Source organism: Amblyomma americanum, chromosome 4, assembly GCF_052857255.1.
Source record: "Amblyomma americanum isolate KBUSLIRL-KWMA chromosome 4, ASM5285725v1, whole genome shotgun sequence".
NCBI classification, from domain to species: domain Eukaryota; kingdom Metazoa; phylum Arthropoda; class Arachnida; order Ixodida; family Ixodidae; genus Amblyomma; species Amblyomma americanum.
The window spans coordinates 58,270,465-58,291,634 of record NC_135500.1 but is presented as its reverse complement, the minus strand read 5'-3'; the positions used below and the strand labels follow the sequence as shown (position 1 = coordinate 58,291,634).

General features: G+C 49.3%; 1 protein-coding gene, 11 non-coding genes and 1 pseudogene across 14 annotated transcripts in view; all 13 read right to left on the bottom strand.

The window, feature by feature from the left end:
* Nucleotides 1-470: 470 nt before the first annotated feature.
* LOC144130514 (5S ribosomal RNA) lies at nucleotides 471-589 on the bottom strand. Its single transcript, XR_013314125.1, has one exon. It is a non-coding gene; the product is annotated as a 5S ribosomal RNA (ribosomal RNA).
* Nucleotides 590-1,171: 582 nt separating this feature from the next.
* On the bottom strand, nucleotides 1,172-1,290 carry LOC144130926 (5S ribosomal RNA). Its single transcript, XR_013314353.1, has one exon. It is a non-coding gene; the product is annotated as a 5S ribosomal RNA (ribosomal RNA).
* A 583-nt stretch (nucleotides 1,291-1,873) lies between these two features.
* Nucleotides 1,874-1,992, bottom strand: LOC144130534 (5S ribosomal RNA). Its single transcript, XR_013314144.1, has one exon. It is a non-coding gene; the product is annotated as a 5S ribosomal RNA (ribosomal RNA).
* A 581-nt stretch (nucleotides 1,993-2,573) lies between these two features.
* Nucleotides 2,574-2,692, bottom strand: LOC144130914 (5S ribosomal RNA). Its single transcript, XR_013314341.1, has one exon. It is a non-coding gene; the product is annotated as a 5S ribosomal RNA (ribosomal RNA).
* A 590-nt stretch (nucleotides 2,693-3,282) lies between these two features.
* Nucleotides 3,283-3,401, bottom strand: LOC144130902 (5S ribosomal RNA). Its single transcript, XR_013314329.1, has one exon. It is a non-coding gene; the product is annotated as a 5S ribosomal RNA (ribosomal RNA).
* Nucleotides 3,402-3,985: 584 nt separating this feature from the next.
* On the bottom strand, nucleotides 3,986-4,104 carry LOC144130891 (5S ribosomal RNA). The gene has a single exon (XR_013314317.1). It is a non-coding gene; the product is annotated as a 5S ribosomal RNA (ribosomal RNA).
* Nucleotides 4,105-4,686: 582 nt separating this feature from the next.
* LOC144131143 (5S ribosomal RNA) lies at nucleotides 4,687-4,805 on the bottom strand. The gene has a single exon (XR_013314559.1). It is a non-coding gene; the product is annotated as a 5S ribosomal RNA (ribosomal RNA).
* A 590-nt stretch (nucleotides 4,806-5,395) lies between these two features.
* Nucleotides 5,396-5,514, bottom strand: LOC144130878 (5S ribosomal RNA). The gene has a single exon (XR_013314306.1). It is a non-coding gene; the product is annotated as a 5S ribosomal RNA (ribosomal RNA).
* A 592-nt stretch (nucleotides 5,515-6,106) lies between these two features.
* Nucleotides 6,107-6,225, bottom strand: LOC144131138 (5S ribosomal RNA). Its single transcript, XR_013314554.1, has one exon. It is a non-coding gene; the product is annotated as a 5S ribosomal RNA (ribosomal RNA).
* A 583-nt stretch (nucleotides 6,226-6,808) lies between these two features.
* LOC144130866 (5S ribosomal RNA) lies at nucleotides 6,809-6,927 on the bottom strand. The gene has a single exon (XR_013314294.1). It is a non-coding gene; the product is annotated as a 5S ribosomal RNA (ribosomal RNA).
* Nucleotides 6,928-7,518: 591 nt separating this feature from the next.
* Nucleotides 7,519-7,637, bottom strand: LOC144130853 (5S ribosomal RNA). The gene has a single exon (XR_013314282.1). It is a non-coding gene; the product is annotated as a 5S ribosomal RNA (ribosomal RNA).
* Nucleotides 7,638-8,220: 583 nt separating this feature from the next.
* On the bottom strand, nucleotides 8,221-8,338 carry LOC144130631 (5S ribosomal RNA; annotated as a pseudogene).
* A 1,403-nt stretch (nucleotides 8,339-9,741) lies between these two features.
* The window catches only part of Liprin-beta (liprin-beta 1), an 85,189-nt gene continuing 73,760 nt past the window's right edge, over nucleotides 9,742-21,170 (bottom strand). For 2 of the 3 annotated variants that reach the window (XM_077661003.1, XM_077661004.1), the window contains exons 17-18: nucleotides 19,367-19,423; nucleotides 9,742-15,674 (exon numbers count right to left, since the gene is read on the bottom strand). In XM_077661003.1, the coding sequence (XP_077517129.1) occupies nucleotides 15,624-15,674; nucleotides 19,367-19,423 (108 nt within the window). In that variant the 3' untranslated portion in view covers nucleotides 9,742-15,623. The remainder of the gene's footprint in view (nucleotides 15,675-19,366; nucleotides 19,424-21,170) is intronic. The other variant, XM_077661005.1, reaches the window with a different exon arrangement.

Genomic DNA, 21,170 nt, shown 5'->3' with positions numbered 1-21,170 from the left:
AACAGGCGCCGAGCGTGCAATTACGTGCCCTGGGCTTTTCTCAGCCGTTCTGGCGATCGTAACGCACTGCGGCATGCATCGAAAGAGCAGCGGGAGCAAGCCTCTGGTGTTGACACATGGACCGGGCAAGGAAAGCGTGTCGACTATATCGATGAACGCTAATTGTGCGTTACTGCGCAGTCTTATGCGCTAACTGGGACTCCCTGTTATCTAGGCGCATTGCCCAGTTTAATCTGCACTGTACACGCCGCCGTAGAAGTCAGAATGACAGCCGGGCGGTCGCTTTTCAGTTTTGCCGCAAGCACGCGTGCACGGAATTTCGCGTCCGCACGTACGTACATTGCCAGTGGGAATGTGTTATTTATAACAATAACGTGAAACCTCCTACAGTTGCACGAGGCATATCGGATAAATGATATAACTATGAGGCAAAAAAAAAAGCGTTAGAGACGAAAAAAATGCAAAAGAAGTGCCATCAGCACTCGGTGTTCCCAGGTGGTCTCCCTCCCAAGTACTGAGCGAGCCCAATGCTGCTTAGCTTCGGTGATCGGACGAGAACCGGCGAATTCAGCATGGTATGGCCGATGGCGAGAAATACACTTTTCGAAGCGCTTATGTAGTGTCATAGCCTCCTTTATACTGTAGTGTATGCAGGCGCTCCCGAATGCAAAACTTCGCACGAATACTTCCCTCGCTCGTGGCAACAGGCGCCGAGCGTGCAATTACGTGCCCTGGGCTTTTCTCAGCCGTTCTGGCGATCGTAACGCACTGCGGCATGCATCGAAAGAGCAGCGGGAGCAAGCCTCTGGTGTTGACACATGGACCGGGCAAGGAAAGCGTGTCGACTATATCGATGAACGCTAATTGTGCGCTACTGCGCAGTCTTATGCGCTAACTGGGACTCCCTGTTATCTAGGCGCATTGCCGAGTTTAATCTGCACTGTACACGCCGCCGTAGACGTCAGAATGACAGCCGGGCGGTCGCTTTTCAGTTTTGCCGCAAGCACGCGTGCACGGAATTTCGCGTCCGCACGTACGTACATTGCCAGTGGGAATGTGTTATTTATAACAATAACGCGAAACCTCCTACAGTTGCACGAGGCATATCGGATAAATGATATAACTATGAGGCAAAAAAATAGCGTTAGAGACGAAAAAAATGCAAAAGAAGTGCCATCAGCACTCGGTGTTCCCAGGTGGTCTCCCTCCCAAGTACTGACCGAGCCCAATGCTGCTTAGCTTCGGTGATCGGACGAGAACCGGCGTATTCAGCATGGTATGGCCGATGGCGAGAAATACACTTTTCGAAGCGCTTATGTAGTGTAATAGCCTCCTTTATACTGTAGTGTATGCAGCCGCTCCCGAATGCAAAACTTCGCACGAATACTTCCCTCGCTCGTGGCAACAGGCGCCGAGCGTGCAATTACGTGCCCTGGGCTTTTCTCAGCCGTTCTGGCGATCGTAACGCACTGCGGCATGCATCGAAAGAGCAGCGGGAGCAAGCCTCTGGTGTTGACACATGGACCGGGCAAGGAAAGCGTGTCGACTATATCGATGAACGCTAATTGTGCGCTACTGCGCAGTCTTATGCGCTAACTGGGACTCCCTGTTATCTAGGCGCATTGCCGAGTTTAATCTGCACTGTACACGCCGCCGTAGACGTCAGAATGACAGCCGGGCGGTCGCTTTTCAGTTTTGCCGCAAGCACGCGTGCTCGGAATTTCGCGTCCGCACGTACGTACATTGCCAGTGGGAATGTGTTATTTATAACAATAACGCGAAACCTCCTACAGTTGCACGAGGCATATCGGATAAATGATATAACTATGAGGCAAAAAAAAAAGCGTTAGAGACGAAAAAAATGCAAAAGAAGTGCCATCAGCACTCGGTGTTCCCAGGTGGTCTCCCTCCCAAGTACTGACCGAGCCGAATGCTGCTTAGCTTCGGTGATCGGACGAGAACCGGCGTATTCAGCATGGTATGGCCGATGGCGAGAAATACACTTTTCGAAGCGCTTATGTAGTGTCATAGCCTCCTTTATACTGTAGTGTATGCAGCCGCTCCCGAATGCAAAACTTCGCACGAATACTTCCCTCGCTCGTGGCAACAGGCGCCGAGCGTGCAATTACGTGCCCTGGGCTTTCTCAGCCGTTCTGGCGATCGTAACGCACTGCGGCATGCATCGAAAGAGCAGCGGGAGCAAGCCTCTGGTGTTGACACATGGACCGGGCAAGGAAAGCGTGTCGACTATATCGATGAACGCTAATTGTGCGTTACTGCGCAGTCTTATGCGCTAACTGGGACTCCCTGTTATCTAGGCGCATTGCCGAGTTTAATCTGCACCGTACACGCCGCCGTAGACGTCAGAATGACAGCCGGGCGGTCGCTTTTCAGTTTTGCCGCAAGCACGCGTGCTCGGAATTTCGCGTCCGCACGTACGTACATTGCCAGTGGGAATGTGTTATTTATAACAATAACGCGAAACCTCCTACAGTTGCACGAGGCATATCGGATAAATGATATAACTATGAGGCAAAAAAAAAGCGTTAGAGACGAAAAAAATGCAAAAGAAGTGCCATCAGCACTCGGTGTTCCCAGGTGGTCTCCCTCCCAAGTACTGACCGAGCCCAATGCTGCTTAGCTTCGGTGATCGGACGAGAACCGGCGTATTCAGCATGGTATGGCCGATGGCGAGAAATACACTTTTCGAAGCGCTTATGTAGTGTCATAGCCTCCTTTATACTGTAGTGTATGCAGGCGCTCCCGAATGCAAAACTTCGCACGAATACTTCCCTCGCTCGTGGCAACAGGCGCCGAGCGTGCAATTACGTGCCCTGGGCTTTTCTCAGCCGTTCTGGCGATCGTAACGCACTGCGGCATGCATCGAAAGAGCAGCGGGAGCAAGCCTCTGGTGTTGACACATGGACCGGGCAAGGAAAGCGTGTCGACTATATCGATGAACGCTAATTGTGCGCTACTGCGCAGTCTTATGCGCTAACTGGGACTCCCTGTTATCTAGGCGCATTGCCGAGTTTAATCTGCACTGTACACGCCGCCGTAGACGTCAGAATGACAGCCGGGAAGCCGGGCGGTCGCTTTTCAGTTTTGCCGCAAGCACGCGTGCACGGAATTTCGCGTCCGCACGTACGTACATTGCCAGTGGGAATGTGTTATTTATAACAATAACGCGAAACCTCCTACAGTTGCACGAGGCATATCGGATAAATGATATAACTATGAGGCAAAAAAAAAGCGTTAGAGACGAAAAAAATGCAAAAGAAGTGCCATCAGCACTCGGTGTTCCCAGGTGGTCTCCCTCCCAAGTACTGACCGAGCCCAATGCTGCTTAGCTTCGGTGATCGGACGAGAACCGGCGTATTCAGCATGGTATGGCCGATGGCGAGAAATACACTTTTCGAAGCGCTTATGTAGTGTCATAGCCTCCTTTATACTGTAGTGTATGCAGGCGCTCCCGAATGCAAAACTTCGCACGAATACTTCCCTCGCTCGTGGCAACAGGCGCCGAGCGTGCAATTACGTGCCCTGGGCTTTTCTCAGCCGTTCTGGCGATCGTAACGCACTGCGGCATGCATCGAAAGAGCAGCGGGAGCAAGCCTCTGGTGTTGACACATGGACCGGGCAAGGAAAGCGTGTCGACTATATCGATGAACGCTAATTGTGCGTTACTGCGCAGTCTTATGCGCTAACTGGGACTCCCTGTTATCTAGGCGCATTGCCCAGTTTAATCTGCACTGTACACGCCGCCGTAGAAGTCAGAATGACAGCCGGGCGGTCGCTTTTCAGTTTTGCCGCAAGCACGCGTGCACGGAATTTCGCGTCCGCACGTACGTACATTGCCAGTGGGAATGTGTTATTTATAACAATAACGCGAAACCTCCTACAGTTGCACGAGGCATATCGGATAAATGATATAACTATGAGGCAAAAAAAAAAAGCGTTAGAGACGAAAAAAATGCAAAAGAAGTGCCATCAGCACTCGGTGTTCCCAGGTGGTCTCCCTCCCAAGTACTGACCGAGCCCAATGCTGCTTAGCTTCGGTGATCGGACGAGAACCGGCGTATTCAGCATGGTATGGCCGATGGCGAGAAATACACTTTTCGAAGCGCTTATGTAGTGTCATAGCCTCCTTTATACTGTAGTGTATGCAGGCGCTCCCGAATGCAAAACTTCGCACGAATACTTCCCTCGCTCGTGGCAACAGGCGCCGAGCGTGCAATTACGTGCCCTGGGCTTTTCTCAGCCGTTCTGGCGATCGTAACGCACTGCGGCATGCATCGAAAGAGCAGCGGGAGCAAGCCTCTGGTGTTGACACATGGACCGGGCAAGGAAAGCGTGTCGACTATATCGATGAACGCTAATTGTGCGCTACTGCGCAGTCTTATGCGCTAACTGGGACTCCCTGTTATCTAGGCGCATTGCCGAGTTTAATCTGCACTGTACACGCCGCCGTAGACGTCAGAATGACAGCCGGGCGGTCGCTTTTCAGTTTTGCCGCAAGCACGCGTGCACGGAATTTCGCGTCCGCACGTACGTACATTGCCAGTGGGAATGTGTTATTTATAACAATAACGCGAAACCTCCTACAGTTGCACGAGGCATATCGGATAAATGATATAACTATGAGGCAAAAAAAAAGCGTTAGAGACGAAAAAAATGCAAAAAAAGTGCCATCAGCACTCGGTGTTCCTAGGTGGTCTCCCTCCCAAGTACTGACCGAGCCCAATGCTGCTTAGCTTCGGTGATCGGACGAGAACCGGCGTATTCAGCATGGTATGGCCGATGGCGAGAAATACACTTTTCGAAGCGCTTATGTAGTGTAATAGCCTCCTTTATACTGTAGTGTATGCAGCCGCTCCCGAATGCAAAACTTCGCACGAATACTTCCCTCGCTCGTGGCAACAGGCGCCGAGCGTGCAATTACGTGCCCTGGGCTTTTCTCAGCCGTTCTGGCGATCGTAACGCACTGCGGCATGCATCGAAAGAGCAGCGGGAGCAAGCCTCTGGTGTTGACACATGGACCGGGCAAGGAAAGCGTGTCGACTATATCGATGAACGCTAATTGTGCGCTACTGCGCAGTCTTATGCGCTAACTGGGACTCCCTGTTATCTAGGCGCATTGCCGAGTTTAATCTGCACTGTACACGCCGCCGTAGACGTCAGAATGACAGCCGGGAAGCCGGGCGGTCGCTTTTCAGTTTTTCCGCAAGCACGCGTGCACGGAATTTCGCGTCCGCACGTACGTACATTGCCAGTGGGAATGTGTTATTTATAACAATAACGCGAAACCTCCTACAGTTGCACGAGGCATATCGGATAAATGATATAACTATGAGGCAAAAAAAAAGCGTTAGAGACGAAAAAAATGCAAAAGAAGTGCCATCAGCACTCGGTGTTCCCAGGTGGTCTCCCTCCCAAGTACTGACCGAGCCCAATGCTGCTTAGCTTCGGTGATCGGACGAGAACCGGCGTATTCAGCATGGTATGGCCGATGGCGAGAAATACACTTTTCGAAGCGCTTATGTATAGTGTCATAGCCTCCTTTATACTGTAGTGTATGCAGGCGCTCCCGAATGCAAAACTTCGCACGAATACTTCCCTCGCTCGTGGCAACAGGCGCCGAGCGTGCAATTACGTGCCCTGGGCTTTTCTCAGCCGTTCTGGCGATCGTAACGCACTGCGGCATGCATCGAAAGAGCAGCGGGAGCAAGCCTCTGGTGTTGACACATGGACCGGGCAAGGAAAGCGTGTCGACTATATCGATGAACGCTAATTGTGCGCTACTGCGCAGTCTTATGCGCTAACTGGGACTCCCTGTTATCTAGGCGCATTGCCGAGTTTAATCTGCACTGTACACGCCGCCGTAGACGTCAGAATGACAGCCGGGAAGCCGGGCGGTCGCTTTTCAGTTTTGCCGCAAGCACGCGTGCACGGAATTTCGCGTCCGCACGTACGTACATTGCCAGTGGGAATGTGTTATTTATAACAATAACGCGAAACCTCCTACAGTTGCACGAGGCATATCGGATAAATGATATAACTATGAGGCAAAAAAAAAGCGTTAGAGACGAAAAAAATGCAAAAGAAGTGCCATCAGCACTCGGTGTTCCCAGGTGGTCTCCCTCCCAAGTACTGACCGAGCCCAATGCTGCTTAGCTTCGGTGATCGGACGAGAACCGGCGTATTAAGCATGGTATGGCCGATGGCGAGAAATACACTTTTCGAAGCGCTTATGTAGTGTCATAGCCTCCTTTATACTGTAGTGTATGCAGCCGCTCCCGAATGCAAAACTTCGCACGAATACTTCCCTCGCTCGTGGCAACAGGCGCCGAGCGTGCAATTACGTGCCCTGGGCTTTTCTCAGCCGTTCTGGCGATCGTAACGCACTGCGGCATGCATCGAAAGAGCAGCGGGAGCAAGCCTGTGCTGTTGACACATGGACCGGGCAAGGAAAGCGTGTCGACTATATCGATGAACGCTAATTGTGCGCTACTGCGCAGTCTTATGCGCTAACTGGGACTCCCTGTTATCTAGGCGCATTGCCGAGTTTAATCTGCACTGTACACGCCGCCGTAGAAGTCAGAATGACAGCCGGGCGGTCGCTTTTCAGTTTTGCCGCAAGCACGCGTGCACGGAATTTCGCGTCCGCACGTACGTACATTGCCAGTGGGAATGTGTTATTTATAACAATAACGCGAAACCTCCTACAGTTGCACGAGGCATATCGGATAAATGATATAACTATGAGGCAAAAAAAAAAGTGTTAGAGACGAAAAAAATGCAAAAGAAGTGCCATCAGCACTCGGTGTTCCCAGGTGGTCTCCCTCCCAAGTACTGACCGAGCCCAATGCTGCTTAGCTTCGGTGATCGGACGAGAACCGGCGTATTCAGCATGGTATGGCCGATGGCGAGAAATACACTTTTCGAAGCGCTTATGTAGTGTAATAGCCTCCTTTATACTGTAGTGTATGCAGCCGCTCCCGAATGCAAAACTTCGCACGAATACTTCCCTCGCTCGTGGCAACAGGCGCCGAGCGTGCAATTACGTGCCCTGGGCTTTTCTCAGCCGTTCTGGCGATCGTAACGCACTGCGGCATGCATCGAAAGAGCAGCGGGAGCAAGCCTCTGGTGTTGACACATGGACCGGGCAAGGAAAGCGTGTCGACTATATCGATGAACGCTAATTGTGCGCTACTGCGCAGTCTTATGCGCTAACTGGGACTCCCTGTTATCTAGGCGCATTGCCGAGTTTAATCTGCACTGTACACGCCGCCGTAGACGTCAGAATGACAGCCGGGAAGCCGGGCGGTCGCTTTTCAGTTTTGCCGCAAGCACGCGTGCACGGAATTTCGCGTCCGCACGTACGTACATTGCCAGTGGGAATGTGTTATTTATAACAATAACGCGAAACCTCCTACAGTTGCACGAGGCATATCGGATAAATGATATAACTATGGGGCAAAAAAAAAAGCGTTAGAGACGAAAAAAATGCAAAAGAAGTGCCATCAGCACTCGGTGTTCCCAGGTGGTCTCCCTCCCAAGTACTGACCGAGCCCAATGCTGCTTAGCTTCGGTGATCGGACGAGAACCGGCGTATTCAGCATGGTATGGCCGATGGCGAGAAATACACTTTTCGAAGCGCTTATGTAGTGTCATAGCCTCCTTTATACTGTAGTGTATGCAGCCGCTCCCGAATGCAAAACTTCGCACGAATACTTCCCTCGCTCGTGGCAACAGGCGCCGAGCGTGCAATTACGTGCCCTGGGCTTTTCTCAGCCGTTCTGGCGATCGTAACGCACTGCGGCATGCATCGAAAGAGCAGCGGGAGCAAGCCTCTGGTGTTGACACATGGACCGGGCAAGGAAAGCGTGTCGACTATATCGATGAACGCTAATTGTGCGTTACTGCGCAGTCTTATGCGCTAACTGGGACTCCCTGTTATCTAGGCGCATTGCCGAGTTTAATCTGCACCGTACACGCCGCCGTAGACGTCAGAATGACAGCCGGGCGGTCGCTTTTCAGTTTTGCCGCAAGCACGCGTGCTCGGAATTTCGCGTCCGCACGTACGTACATTGCCAGTGGGAATGTGTTATTTATAACAATAACGCGAAACCTCCTACAGTTGCACGAGGCATATCGGATAAATGATATAACTATGAGGCAAAAAAAAAAGCGTTAGAGACGAAAAAAATGCAAAAGAAGTGCCATCTGCACTCGGTGTTCCCAGGTGGTCTCCCTCCCAAGTACTGACCGAGCCCAATGCTTTTAGCTTCGGTGATCGGACGAGAACCGGCGTATTCAGCATGGTATGGCCGATGGCGAGAAATACACTTTTCGAAGCGCTTATGTAGTGTCATAGCCTCCTTTATACTGTAGTGTATGCAGCCGCTCCCGAATGCAAAACTTCGCACGAATACTTCCCTCGCTCGTGGCAACAGGCGCCGAGCGTGCAATTACGTGCCCTGGGCTTTTCTCAGCCGTTCTGGCGATCGTAACGCACTGCGGCATGCATCGAAAGAGCAGCGGGAGCAAGCCTGTGCTAGAGTTGGTGGCAGGGTTTTGTCAAGAGTACCCACGATGGGAAAAGCCAAGTTTGCGGATACCCCTCACGAAATCCTACCAAATTCAGGTGAGTTCGTCGCGGTGCTTAATTCTATGCTGGCTGCTACTCCAGGGATGAGCAGGAATGCTCACCGCTGCCGTAGAGGAAATATTCCTTTGGCCCTGACTATGAGGCACACTCACAAAAGAGAGAGGTTACGGGCGTAGCTTGAGTGCGCTAAGCACGAAGTCCGCTGCGCACGTCTAGGGTTCGCGTCGCCTGCCGCCTTCGCTTGCACGGAGGTTGCCCACAAGCGAGGGAGCGAACGCCAGCTGTCTCCGTCCCCCTCGCGTGAGTTTTCGCGTACATGGAGTCCTGGTGTCATGCGGCTGTCGAGCATGCCCACAAGCGAGGGAGCGAACGCCAGCTGTCTCCGTCCCCCTCGCGTGAGTTTTCGCGTACATGGAGTCCTGGTGTCATGCGGCTGTCGAGCATCACAGCTGTGAGATAAGGCACCCATAGTTTTCTGCGGCGGGAAATTTTTAATTCCGCGTAGTGATGTCCCCCTGGAACTGTCTCGGGCGTTAACGCGTGTGGATGGATGGATGAATGGCTGAACCCTTTAAATCGGGCGGCGGTTCAATCCAGTTAGCCATAACTTGTGAAATATTACTCGTCTTAATTTTAGCCACCAATCAGATAACCTTTGCTTGGTTACTTCTCCCCGCCTAAAATCTACTTTCCCTTCACTGTCCTTAAACCCCAATGCCTTGAAAAAATCAGCCCCGCTGCTTTCCACTGTAGGTTGAAGCCCTTTACAGAAAAGTATCAAGTGTCCAGCCGTTTCCTCCTCTCCGCACGCAACGCACAACGGGTCTATATCGTGGTACCTGACTCTATATGTCTTAGTCCGCAAAACTCCAGTCCTGGCCTCAAACAACAAAGAGCTTCCCCTACAATTATCACAGACATTTTCTTTGGCAATTTCCTGTATGTTCCCAGTGCTGATTTGGTCAACATCCCTGTTTTCCACAAAGCTCTCCATGTTTCTTTAACCTTTTTCTTAACTGATAACTGCTGATTTGCCCCCCCGCCCCCCCCCCCCCCCGCCCCCTCCTCCCTACTGCTGTCCAGATATTTGCTTGTCAATTTTCTAGTTCGCTTTCTCCATTTCGTGCCAACATTCCTTATGTACAGGTATCTGAAAACTTTCCTGTGGCATTGATCGCACCAGCGGCTTCTTTTTTCACCTCAATGTTCGGGGTCGTAGAATAGCTTGCTTGATATGGGTAACGACGCATTCACGGCATCAGCAGAACTTCGCTCGTTACCACATACGGAGAATTGCGACGATTAAATAGTCGTGTTCCTATCATTTGTTACACATACTGCCGTCTACAAACACATAAATATAATCTGTAGCTGCTAACAGACAATTTCGTGTCTTCGGGTATGTGTATACAGCCACAGCCCAGCACATCCCCACTGGGGAACACGAAAGCAGAAAAAATGCAGACGGGTGAGCGCCAGGAACTCATTATGTCTGTAAAAGCAATCACTTCTTTTATTACTGATAACGGAAATGGTTGCATAGTGGAGCAGTCAGAAGCTGCTATATAAGACGACCACACTCTTTTGGTGCAACAATCTTTCGTGAAAAAGCATCCTACACTGAAATATCTTTATACTGCAGTTTTCTAATTAGAGCAGCTAAAAGCATTAGCATACATGCACAAATAATATTAACTTCTCTTCTGCCAAAAGGGAAGCTGGAGAAGTCACATTTCTGGGGCATCTCTGCGAATGCATTTTTTTGGAGTTATATTATTCCCTGTGAACTGCTCAGTGAAATGCCTTGTGCCTGTCTCCTCACAGAGACCAACCACACCTGTTGTGAACGCTGTGAATCATTTTTTTTTTCACGGTTCCACTGCACATTTCACTTTTGCCCCTACTGCATTGAAAAATTCAGTGGTACGGTGGTGTGCAGTGGCACGAGACTCAACAAAACACAGAAACCGATGAACACAAATGATGGCTGCCAGAGGCCAGCCTGCAGTGCTCCTTGCATACCAAAGAAAATGCTGCTGTTCATCACAAAGCAATAATACCTGTGCACATCATGCTGTCATTATTGCAGTCAGCCTAAGAACGTTTTTGGCACACCGCAGATTAATCTATGCTGAACAGCACTGTGGCCGGTTGATTAGATGAGCCGCAGAACTTGCATGGAAGAGAAAGACCACCTGACAGTCACACAGGATTCTCATTCAGCACACAAGAATGCTGCACATAGCACATGCAGCTTCATTGATATTGACACCTCCCACAACAAAAACCACAAGCACAACATCCCACTAAGAAAAAATGCCCAAGGTGATGACTGTCTTGAATTTGCACCATGACAAACTCCCAAGTAACCTGGCTACTCATATAGCAACACTTGGGTCATTTCATGCACCATAGAAAGAATGTCTACAATGCTCTAGTTCTCCACTGTGCGCTGGAGGATGCGACACCTGACTGCAGCTGCTGGATTTGAGCCATGCTGCGTGGCATGTCGTCTCCATATACTCGGTGCACCAACACACTCCCTACAGTACACACGCATATATATTGCAGTATAGTAGAGACATACATAGGACCGCTCTATAGTAAAGTAACTCAGTCCAGCCGAAATCTTTACATCATTGTCTTCACTATATATCAGCTGTTGGCGATGGCACGGCTCTGAGGATCGATGCTGTCTGGCAATTAACTGGCCTCTTATTAAACACAGTTTTGGTTTAGAAATGAAAAACTTGGAGATATCTTCCAACCTGCTGAAGTCATGCTATTATGTGCAGATTTATTTTCAGTTATCACATTTTATGGTATCATGCTTTCGATTTTGTCTAAATCTTGTGGAGGTGGCGCATTTATACAAATACAGTGTGGCTATGAATATAACGCGATTTTGATTCCATATGGAAATCAAACTGTCGCGTGAAAATGCCATCGCCTTCCGCAGCGTGTCAATTAAGAGGCAATAGTTCTGAAACATGCGCGACACAATCAAGCATGGTAAATCCGTGAACGCAGTGCCACCACACCTCCGCACCTTGGTGCCACTGCCTCGTGCTTCACGTTGGCCGGTGCTGTGAACGTTCGCACATTTTCCCCCTTCCCTACACCTCACTGCGCTTTGACTGTTTTCACTTCTTTTTCCACGTTCATAGCCAGCTTGACTTTCTATATTTTCCCTTGCGAGCTGCCCACTTTATCTCACGGCCCCAAGGCCTTCAAAAAGGTTGCTTCTGCTCGCAGCTTAACTACCACATGATTAAGCCATCTCAAAGAATGCCATTTTATTGCATTCGGCATCTGTTTGCCTCAGACTGTTGGCATTGCAATTATACTGTTAGCTGTTTGTTGCTCCGAGATGTCCTAGACTGCACGCTTACCGCGATGTTATCATTCCTTCCTTTATTAAAGATGTCTTCACTATAAACGAAAAACAAATGTTTGGTTGTTTATGGAAGGTGAAATGGGACCACACTTTTGCTTCGCTATATCTGACTGACAACTTACCAGTATTCTACAGTAGCATGTCTCTACACATCCTCTTCAATAAAATTTAGTTGTGAGTAATGCGTATCCTGTTGTATTCCTATTTCATCCTTGCTGTTTTCTATGCTTTTTGCAATAGACTCAAAAAGTGGTGTGACAAGGGTGGAGACACCATACAGTGCTTTTGGACCTCAGAGCTGGTAAGCATAAACACTGCGCCAACAGATAATACAGACAGTGGCAATTAAGCTTTGTGACTACCTTGAGCAGAAGAATGATCAGTTGGGCTAGCCGGATGTAGTTCATCCTGAAAACAATCGGCGCACAGGGACGAAGGACACAGGAAGCGTAGACAATACAAGCGCTGTCTACTCTTCCCATGTCCTGCGTTCATGTGCGGTGAATTTTGTTTTCAAGTTGAGCAACTACACCAATTCAAGCTGCGCCACTCATGACATGTACACATAGCTGCAATAAAAAGTGTGATGAAACATGTGTACACATTATAAAATTCACAAGAACCGCCATCTGAGCCCAGTCATTACACACACAGCGCAAAGGCACATCACTTCTACGAGTGCAGCTTCAAAATGGCCACTGATTGACCAAAAGAGTGGCTGTAAAAACGTACAAAAATATGATTCTCAAGAAGGCACTGAAGTGAGCAGCAGTAGCTCAAAAAGCTTCCAGCACACGTCTTTGCACTATGCAGCCACATTTTGGACTCCGGGGGGGGGGGGACAAGAAGGTGCACAGATGGCTGGCATCACAACTGATACAGCGCAAAAGTTATTGTTGCCTGCCATGATGATGAAAAGGTTGCATGCGGACAGATGCAACTTGCAACTTACATCGGAGTGCATATAGGCACTTGCACAGCAGTGTCTCTAACAAACTCTGTTTCTTTTTCGTGGCTGCCTTCAAAGCCACCGTGAATAATGCCATGCCTGTTGAAGTCACCCTATTGTGAAAAAATATACACAGAAGTGAACTGTCCATTTCTTCCAAAGAAATTCTTAACATGCAGCATCTAGGTAACAGTGATGGCCGACTTCCCAAATTATAAAACCCTATAAAACCTCATCAAAGTACTGTCGCTCTTTTACCTACACTGGCATTTGCTCCTGTTAATATTTTTGGTATTCTACAGAAATTTTCCTTTCAATAGCAGTTTTTTTAAACCGAAGAGGTACAATGACGACCTTTAATTTACTTGGAGCTTCCGTTTCTGACAGCTTCGTAATTTTGCCGACTAAGAGTTTTAAGCAGCACACACCAAAGCTCAGTTCTGGAGAAGGGTTTGTACTAGCTCTGCTAGCATTGAATTGTGTAGTGCTGCATTTGAATCTAATAGATGGCAGCAAGCAGAAAACGATGGGAAGCACCCCGCATTTGTTACAGGTCTTCAGTGAACGACACCTTGTAAGAGAACATGGGCAGTAAAGTATGGCTATTACTCTACAACAACATACCTGGCAGGATGTGTAGCACCTTAAGTAGGACAAAAAAATGCTACCAGGCTAAACGCTAACTGCCACAATGACTGAAGTCGGTGCAATTTGCCAGTTAGTTTTGTTAGAAAGCTATCACTCACATTGTAACTGATCACTGGTTTAAGTCTTTCCCACATTTTCTTTTGAAACACTGAAACGCTTCTTCAACAAATTTGCAGAGCTGCTACTATTAACCACTGCTGGAGTGGCAAAGAAAGTGAAACCAAAGCAGTTCTACCAGGACATCTTTTACCTCACTTTTGTTCACATAATGACTGCATTCATCCATGCGTCAGGGAATATGGTATTTACTAGAAACAGGCATGCTCTCCGAGTTACACGTGCACTGATAAAAACATGAGTATGCATGCTACAAGTAACCATCTTCAGTAAGGAGTAATTATACCAAGTGAGCATAACTGCAGCATGTTTCTAAAATGCGATGTCAACTTTCCCAAAGGATTAGAAGCACATTGGTTTTAATATTTTTCCTGTTCTTACAATTTCCCATGAATTCTTTGTGAACAAAACTTAGTGCTTTTTCTGAGCACAGGCAACTACAAGCTGTTTAGTGACTTCACTGATAGCTACAGCAATACTATTTGACTTAAGTTATTAGCACCTTACTGCGACAGGTCGTCGGTCCCACACCAAACACGTGGTAGCCGTGAACTCGGTGAGCAAGCCAGACATGGCTCAACCTCAGTTCCACATGCCTAGCGCAGTAGAAAGGTAATTAGGCCATCATAAAAGTTGATTTTGTTCACAACCTTCAATGGACTGCACAGCAATTTCACAGGACAGAAAGAGAAGTATGACTGGAGTTCTCAATTGTCAGCTTTCAGTGGCCCCGCTTTGCAGCTTTTCTCCACACCAAAGTGTGAAAGTGAACACTTAGGTCAGCTGCAAAAACACACTGAACCGCAAGGCAGAAGACAATGAACAAAGGAAGAGCGTTAAAATGGCTGCCAGGAACTGTTTCCACTAGTCCCCTGCTCGGCAGCATTCGCAAGTGGAAGCACAGAGGTGTTTTGCAAAGTACAACGTAAAGGGTCTCGCAAGTTCCTCTAATGCCCAGACTCTTGACAGAAACCTGCAGAAGTGAAGGTGACAGTGCCTGCAATGCCTGAACCTGACAAGACAGGGGCAAAACGGCAATGCAGGATGCCATATACAATGTCCTAGACAAGAAAAGAGAGCACGGCCAGAGGTCTCGTGTCTGAAGCCACGTGCCAGAGTTGTATTGTGGGTAGAAAGAGTGGCATTGGTGCCATGACTAAGACACCATTCTCTGCAGCCACTCCTGGGCACAACGGGCACTGTCCAGGAGAGGCAGAAGGCCGAACGATGGTAGCTGCATAGGTGAATGCCGAGCCCAGCCGTGCGACAGTGCCTCGGGAAACCCAGTCAGTGTCAGGCGTCGCTGCTTCTGTTAAAATGCCTAGGCTCAGCTTTGCCTCACAGACACTGAGCATCGAGCACTGCGGTGCCAGACTTCTCTCCAGAGGTAACGTGGGTGCCTCGAAGCAATGCCTTACAATGAAATATACCAAGCGAGGGTGCTTTCGATTTACACTCGGGAACAGATGGCCGGAAAAGTCTCTGTCAAGGCTGTGTAGCATAGGACCGGCAGTCCTATGCAAGCACCTACAATAGCCACGGTTGATTTTCAGCATTTGTGACAGGGCAACGTGGAGTGCCACCCTGGCAAGTGCTAGCACTACACAACGCCTCGTCTAGCAACAGCCAAGTTCTGATGCAATGTGCACACACATACACTTGCAGCCAAACCTGACCTGTCAACGGTATATAAATCACTCTGGCCCCCGTGTTCGTGTAACTCTCGTTTCTGAGTGACCTTCCTCGCTCCACTCTGCCAGCAATACTCGTACAGTTATAAATGGCAACAAAAATAGGTGTATCTCACTACGCATGGTGTGCATGTGCATATATATGTATATATTATATAAAGGCAATGATGTGCTTTGGTATGGGCAGGATCCGAACGGTGCCTGGTGTCCCTAGATGTTGGTTGACGCCAGCTTGTCCAGGTTCTTCACCTCCTGCAGTTTCTGAAAGGGAGGGGGGAAATGGAGGATGGAGACACAGCGAGAGACGGCCAGTCCAGCCAAGCTGCACTGCTAGCCACTAGCACAGCTGCCCACAATACCAGTGCGCCGCTGAGGATTCAGAGGTGCCTGACATGGTCACAAAGGCAGATGCAACCCGCAATATTCTGTTCTGGCCTCCACGGCAGTGCTGCGATGAAATTCAGTTAGTTGTAGCTGCTGTCTTCTCTATATCTGTATCGTGGGTACAGTCGAACCCGGTTATAACAAACAGCATGATTTTCTGGACTTTGTTCTATATATCAACTATTTCGTTCTATCCAAATCCAGTTTTAACGAATTTCAGTATCTAGTTCGTTATACAGGATATTGTGAAGTCGAGCAAAAATGCACTAACAAAAGTAATGCCATGCCACTCAGCACGCATATCTGCTCCGAAAGCAATTTATTGCACAGCAATCTGCACTTACTTGCAGTAGGCGGTGTTCTCGGCTTGCACAGTGCGCATAGTAACATCAACGTGAATTACATTCTCAATACGTGATAAACTGTCAATCAATTTAAGTCCGCTAGCTTGTATGTCGGCACAGTAGCGCCGTAGCAAGTCTGCTGCGGTAAGTGCTTCATAAAAAGTAGGGCGAGGGTGATCATCTTCCCGCGGCGGCGGCTCCTTGTTCTCATTGTCGCCAGACACCAGCACATCAGCAACAATTTCTGCATCCAGTGGGCATGCCGCCATTGCTACCTCGTCATCAACCATCGCAAATTCTTCGAAGCAGACATCTTGGGCCACACTGTCAGGAACGCGGGCAAGTTCTCCCCAAGGAGTGGCAGTGTCGCCATCGTCTTCAGTTGCATTGCGGCTTTTGCAGCCGCCTGGCACAGTCCTCATGCCGAAAAATGTTCCTAATTGTGCCGCCTGTTACGTCCTGCCAGGCACGGCTGATCATCTGGATCGCGCCCTGAAGATTGATCTTCAGATCTTCAGCAGCAGCCGCTCAACAACGCATTTCCGGTATCCCATCTGGAATGCACAGATAATACCTTGGTCCAGTGGTTGCAACACTGCAGTTGCATTCGGCGGCAGAAAACAAAGATCAATGTTTCAGAGTGTGATGCCGCAATGATGCGGCATCACAAGTAGACCTTACGTCCGCTCAGTGCAAGCTATTCGTCCCAATCACGCAGCCATGCCTCAAACAATTCCCTTGTCATCCAGGCTTTGCGGTTCGAGTGGTAGGTGACTGGAGCGAAGTGCGCCCTCGAAGGCACATGGGTGACTTGAATTTCCCAATGACAAGTGGGCGCAACTTCGAATAGCCGTCCATGTTTGCCGTAAGGAGCACTGTCACGCGTGCTTTGTTCATTTTGCTGCCGTGGCAGTTCTCATTTTTAAGCACCAAAGTTCTGCTCGGCAGCATCTGCCAGAACAAAGCGGTCTCTTCCGTGTTGAATATGTAGCACGGTTCGTACTTCTTTGTGACCTTGTGCCACATCTCCTCAATCCACTTGTTGGCATTGTCCGTGTTAACTTTCTGCCTCTCTCCGGCAATGACCTTTCCAGTGATACCATACCGGTCCTTAAACCTCTGCAGCCATCCACTGCCCCCCGCAAATCCTTCGATGTTCAAAATGCACGCGAAATCTTTCGCCTTCTGCTGAAGCATGGGGCCACTGATGGGTAGGTTCCGCGCACGCATATCCACAAACCATTTGTGCAAGACTTTTTCAAGTTCATCATAGGCTGGCTTCTGGATGCGACGGCCATCAGCAGTCGGTTGTTCCCGTGTGTTTGCTTCAATGGCCGCCTTGTTTTTGAGTATGGTGCTCAGCGTGCTCCTTGCGATCCCACAATGGGCTGCGACAAGCATGACGCGGCGAAGAATATCCACTTTGGCGCAAAGTGGCAGAGCTTGCCGCTGCTTCATAGCCATCTTCGAAGTACACCAAAGGTAGGAGGTACGGGGACGCAGCAACGGTTGGAATCGACAGCACCAGCACACTACGATGCACGACGAGCAAACAAACCAACTGAAAGACTAAACGTCAACAAAGAAAACATGGAGGATAAAAAAGAGGAGGAGAGCGGTAGGCGAGATGCGCAGCCAAAGTCACATTACCCTTTTTCTCTTTTCTACTGACTATTTTTTATGACGCTGTTCTGTCCGGTGTCACGATAGGCCAGGAGCTGCAGCCTGTAACTTGACCACAAGGTGAACAGTTGCCGCACAGCAACGGGGCGAAGCCAGCAAGGAGGCGGGGGCTGCTCGACTAGTTGGTTGCTTCCCCCTCCACTCTCTGCGCACTCTGTTAGTAGCACGGTGTTTAGTAGTAATTTTTTTTTTCTTTCCCAACCCGCGCCGCGGTATCGGGGAAGGAAGCAGGCGGAGGAGCAGCAGCCACATCAAGGCACCCCGGGAGCCAGCGCGCAGCGCCCGTGGGTGTTCGTCGACCGCACGCTCATGTTCGCTATATACAATGTACAGTTCGTGATAGAAAGTACATTTCACATGAATAATACTAAGACAGCTTCGAGTGTTCGTTATAAAGCATAATTCGCTCTACCCGGATTCGTTATAACCAGGTTTGACTGTAGCTACATATAAGCCTATATTCTAGGGTTGTGCGAATAGTATGTTTCCACTACTGAAGCGATTAATGCAGTATTCGATTCGGACTTCGAAGCAAATAGCAACTCAAAGTATTTCAATGTTTGAGAATGCAGCAAAAAAATTGGAGGATGCTTAAGCTTCGCCTTTAAGAGTGGAACGAGACAGCGTGTTGCAGCACTGCCAGGGAGTCCATGGAACACCACCGCCCGTTCGGTACGACGCCTTGCCCGTTAGACAAATCGCTCTGCTACGTATGGGGAAACGGACGCGCGGAGTGGCAAACCACGTAGAAGCGCTGCCAGGCGCCTTGCCGAAACGCGTGAGACTCAAGTGCACATCGTTCTTGACAAACCCGATGCCACAAACGCCAGCATAGCTTCCGCGCCGAATGAACGGGCAGCAAGCCGCAAGCTTCGTGGTGAACGCGCTTTGAATGTGCGCTGCGTTGTTCACCGCTCACCGCGTGGTTCCTGCGTGCCCACACAGGCATCCAGGAATTAAATAACATCTTCATACAGCTATCTTGCAATATAACGCAACATAAAACTCGCAGCACCTAGCCCTAGCCCAGTGTACTAGAAATGGATGAACTCAAGACGTCCAAAAAATGCATTCACGTTTTCATATCCAGTCTCTCAGTGTTATCGTTTATACTTAGAAGCTCGCCAAACTTGAAACACAGGAATGCACAGCGTTGACTACTGCAAGATAGGCGGGTGACCAATGTGGCCAGTCATGGAAGTGCTATGTCTCAGCTGGTTTGCGAGAAAACAAGGAACAGGAAAAGCTTCCTCTTTGGCCAACTTTCCAGCACCACCAAGACTGCATCCCATCAGCCCAGCTCAGATGAATTGCTTCTTTGCTGCTTATATGAGCAACTTCTAAGTAGGAAAAGACATTCTGTTACCTCTTCTGTTAATTTTCGAAATTTTCTCATTTCTTGCTACAGTTGTAACAGTGCGGAGCTGGAAAAGTCTCCCGCAGAAGGCCAAATAAAAGCATCCAGAACAGTTTTTGTTTGCATCTATTCTCCCCAGAAAAAATAACAACGACCCATTGCCGATCAAGTGGACAGAATCTCACCATGAATGAAGATATCTCGTTGGACACGGCCTCAATTTCCTGAGCCATCTTGGGGTCCTGGACAAATGCAATGGGAAGTGCAAAAAGCTCACATTAACACACCATAGGAGGGGACTCACCCACCCATGTACAAAAGCACGGACTCATACAACTTGGTCAACTGGCACAAAAACACAACCACAGCCACTAACATTCCTGCTTCAACGTGCAGGGATCAGTAGGAAAAGGCAGAAATAAACAGGTAAGGATCAATCCTGCGGCAAACACCAGTCACTGATTAGGAGTAACTATGCTCCGTGGGATGCAGTGCTTATTTGCAGCATAGACTTGGTGTGAGACTGATCAATAAACTGGCACAATCGCAGCTAGTCTTTCCAAACTGACTGGCAAAACGCGTAGCTTCATATTGAATCACATACATAACTGCACCGGAACCTGAGGCCCACGTTTGTTTTGAAGAAATGGCCGCTGCTACTGAAGAGGATGCCAGCCTCTTGAGTAAATTTGAAAGACTGGTTGCAGAGCAACTGTGTGAACCATAGCTTGCAAAGTTGAAAAACGTGTTACAAGGGACAGACATCTCAGGCACTGACCCAGATCGGCGTCTCGTGACCAAGCTGTCAGAGACCACAAAACTAGAGACCATCGGTCTCCTGGTTCAGCACAAAGGGAATAGGAAAAGTACCATGGCTACCATTGCACCTCCTCCACCTTGCTCGAAAACGGCTCACGATCACCCTATGAGTGCCTACGCAGGTTTTTTCAAGACGCTCAAGTGCATCACTGCAAGGTTTGTGTGGCTCGGTATGCAAGCTGACATCTCCCAATATGTGAGGTGCTGCGAGATCTGTCAGCGCACAAAAGCCCGCCGCCAGAAGCCTGAAGGTCTCATTAACAGCCCGTGGGCCACACCCTCATGGAGGAGCTCAGCGTAGATGTCACTGGGCCTCTGGCAGCTACACCTCGTTGCTACACATACTTGTTGGTAGCAACCGACGAGTCCACAAAATTCCCTCTCTCTGAGCAGCAACAAGCAAAAAAATCTTGGAATGCAAGTGTTTTGTCATTACGGCAACCCTCCCTCCATCTCAAGCGACAACAGCAAGCCATTCCGTAAGCACCCTCTGGTGAGGGCTCCTCGAATGTCGGGGCACCAAAGGTCTCCACAGAGTGCCATACCATCCTGCAGGCCAAATGGTGGAGCATCACAATAGTAACATAAAAGAATGCTTGCGAGTCTACTGCTCCAATCACAAGGACTGGGATCAGCACATACCGGAGATCGCTTACGCCATGCGTACTGTCGAAAGTGTGGTCACTAGGTACGCTCCTGCCCTCCTATGCTGTGGTCGCAAGCTGATCACCCCAGGGGAGCCTCCTGGGGGCAAAGATGGCACTGAACCCCCCAGGGCAATCTACCATGCCTTTGCACAAGAGAAAAAACAATGTCTCCACCAAGCTCCTGACTACACAAGAGACCACCAGGCTGTGGCTCATCATGTACAGAAGGCTCACTACGACCAGCACTGTAAACCCACCACAACTAAAGAAGGCGACATCATCCTACTAAACAGTCACATGTTGAGTGATGCTGCCAAAGGTGTCTTGGCCAAGCTTGCCCCACAACGCGGCTGACCCTTCCGCGTTGCCAAGTGCATGGGAGGTAATGACTTTGTGCTGCAGGACCCTACTGCAGCTTGCCACCATATGACAGCGCATGCCGACCAACTTGTCGTCTACCATCAGCGGCAGCCTGACTCTGCCCCTACTGGTTCGCATTTCAAGGGAGGGAGACTTGTGAGGA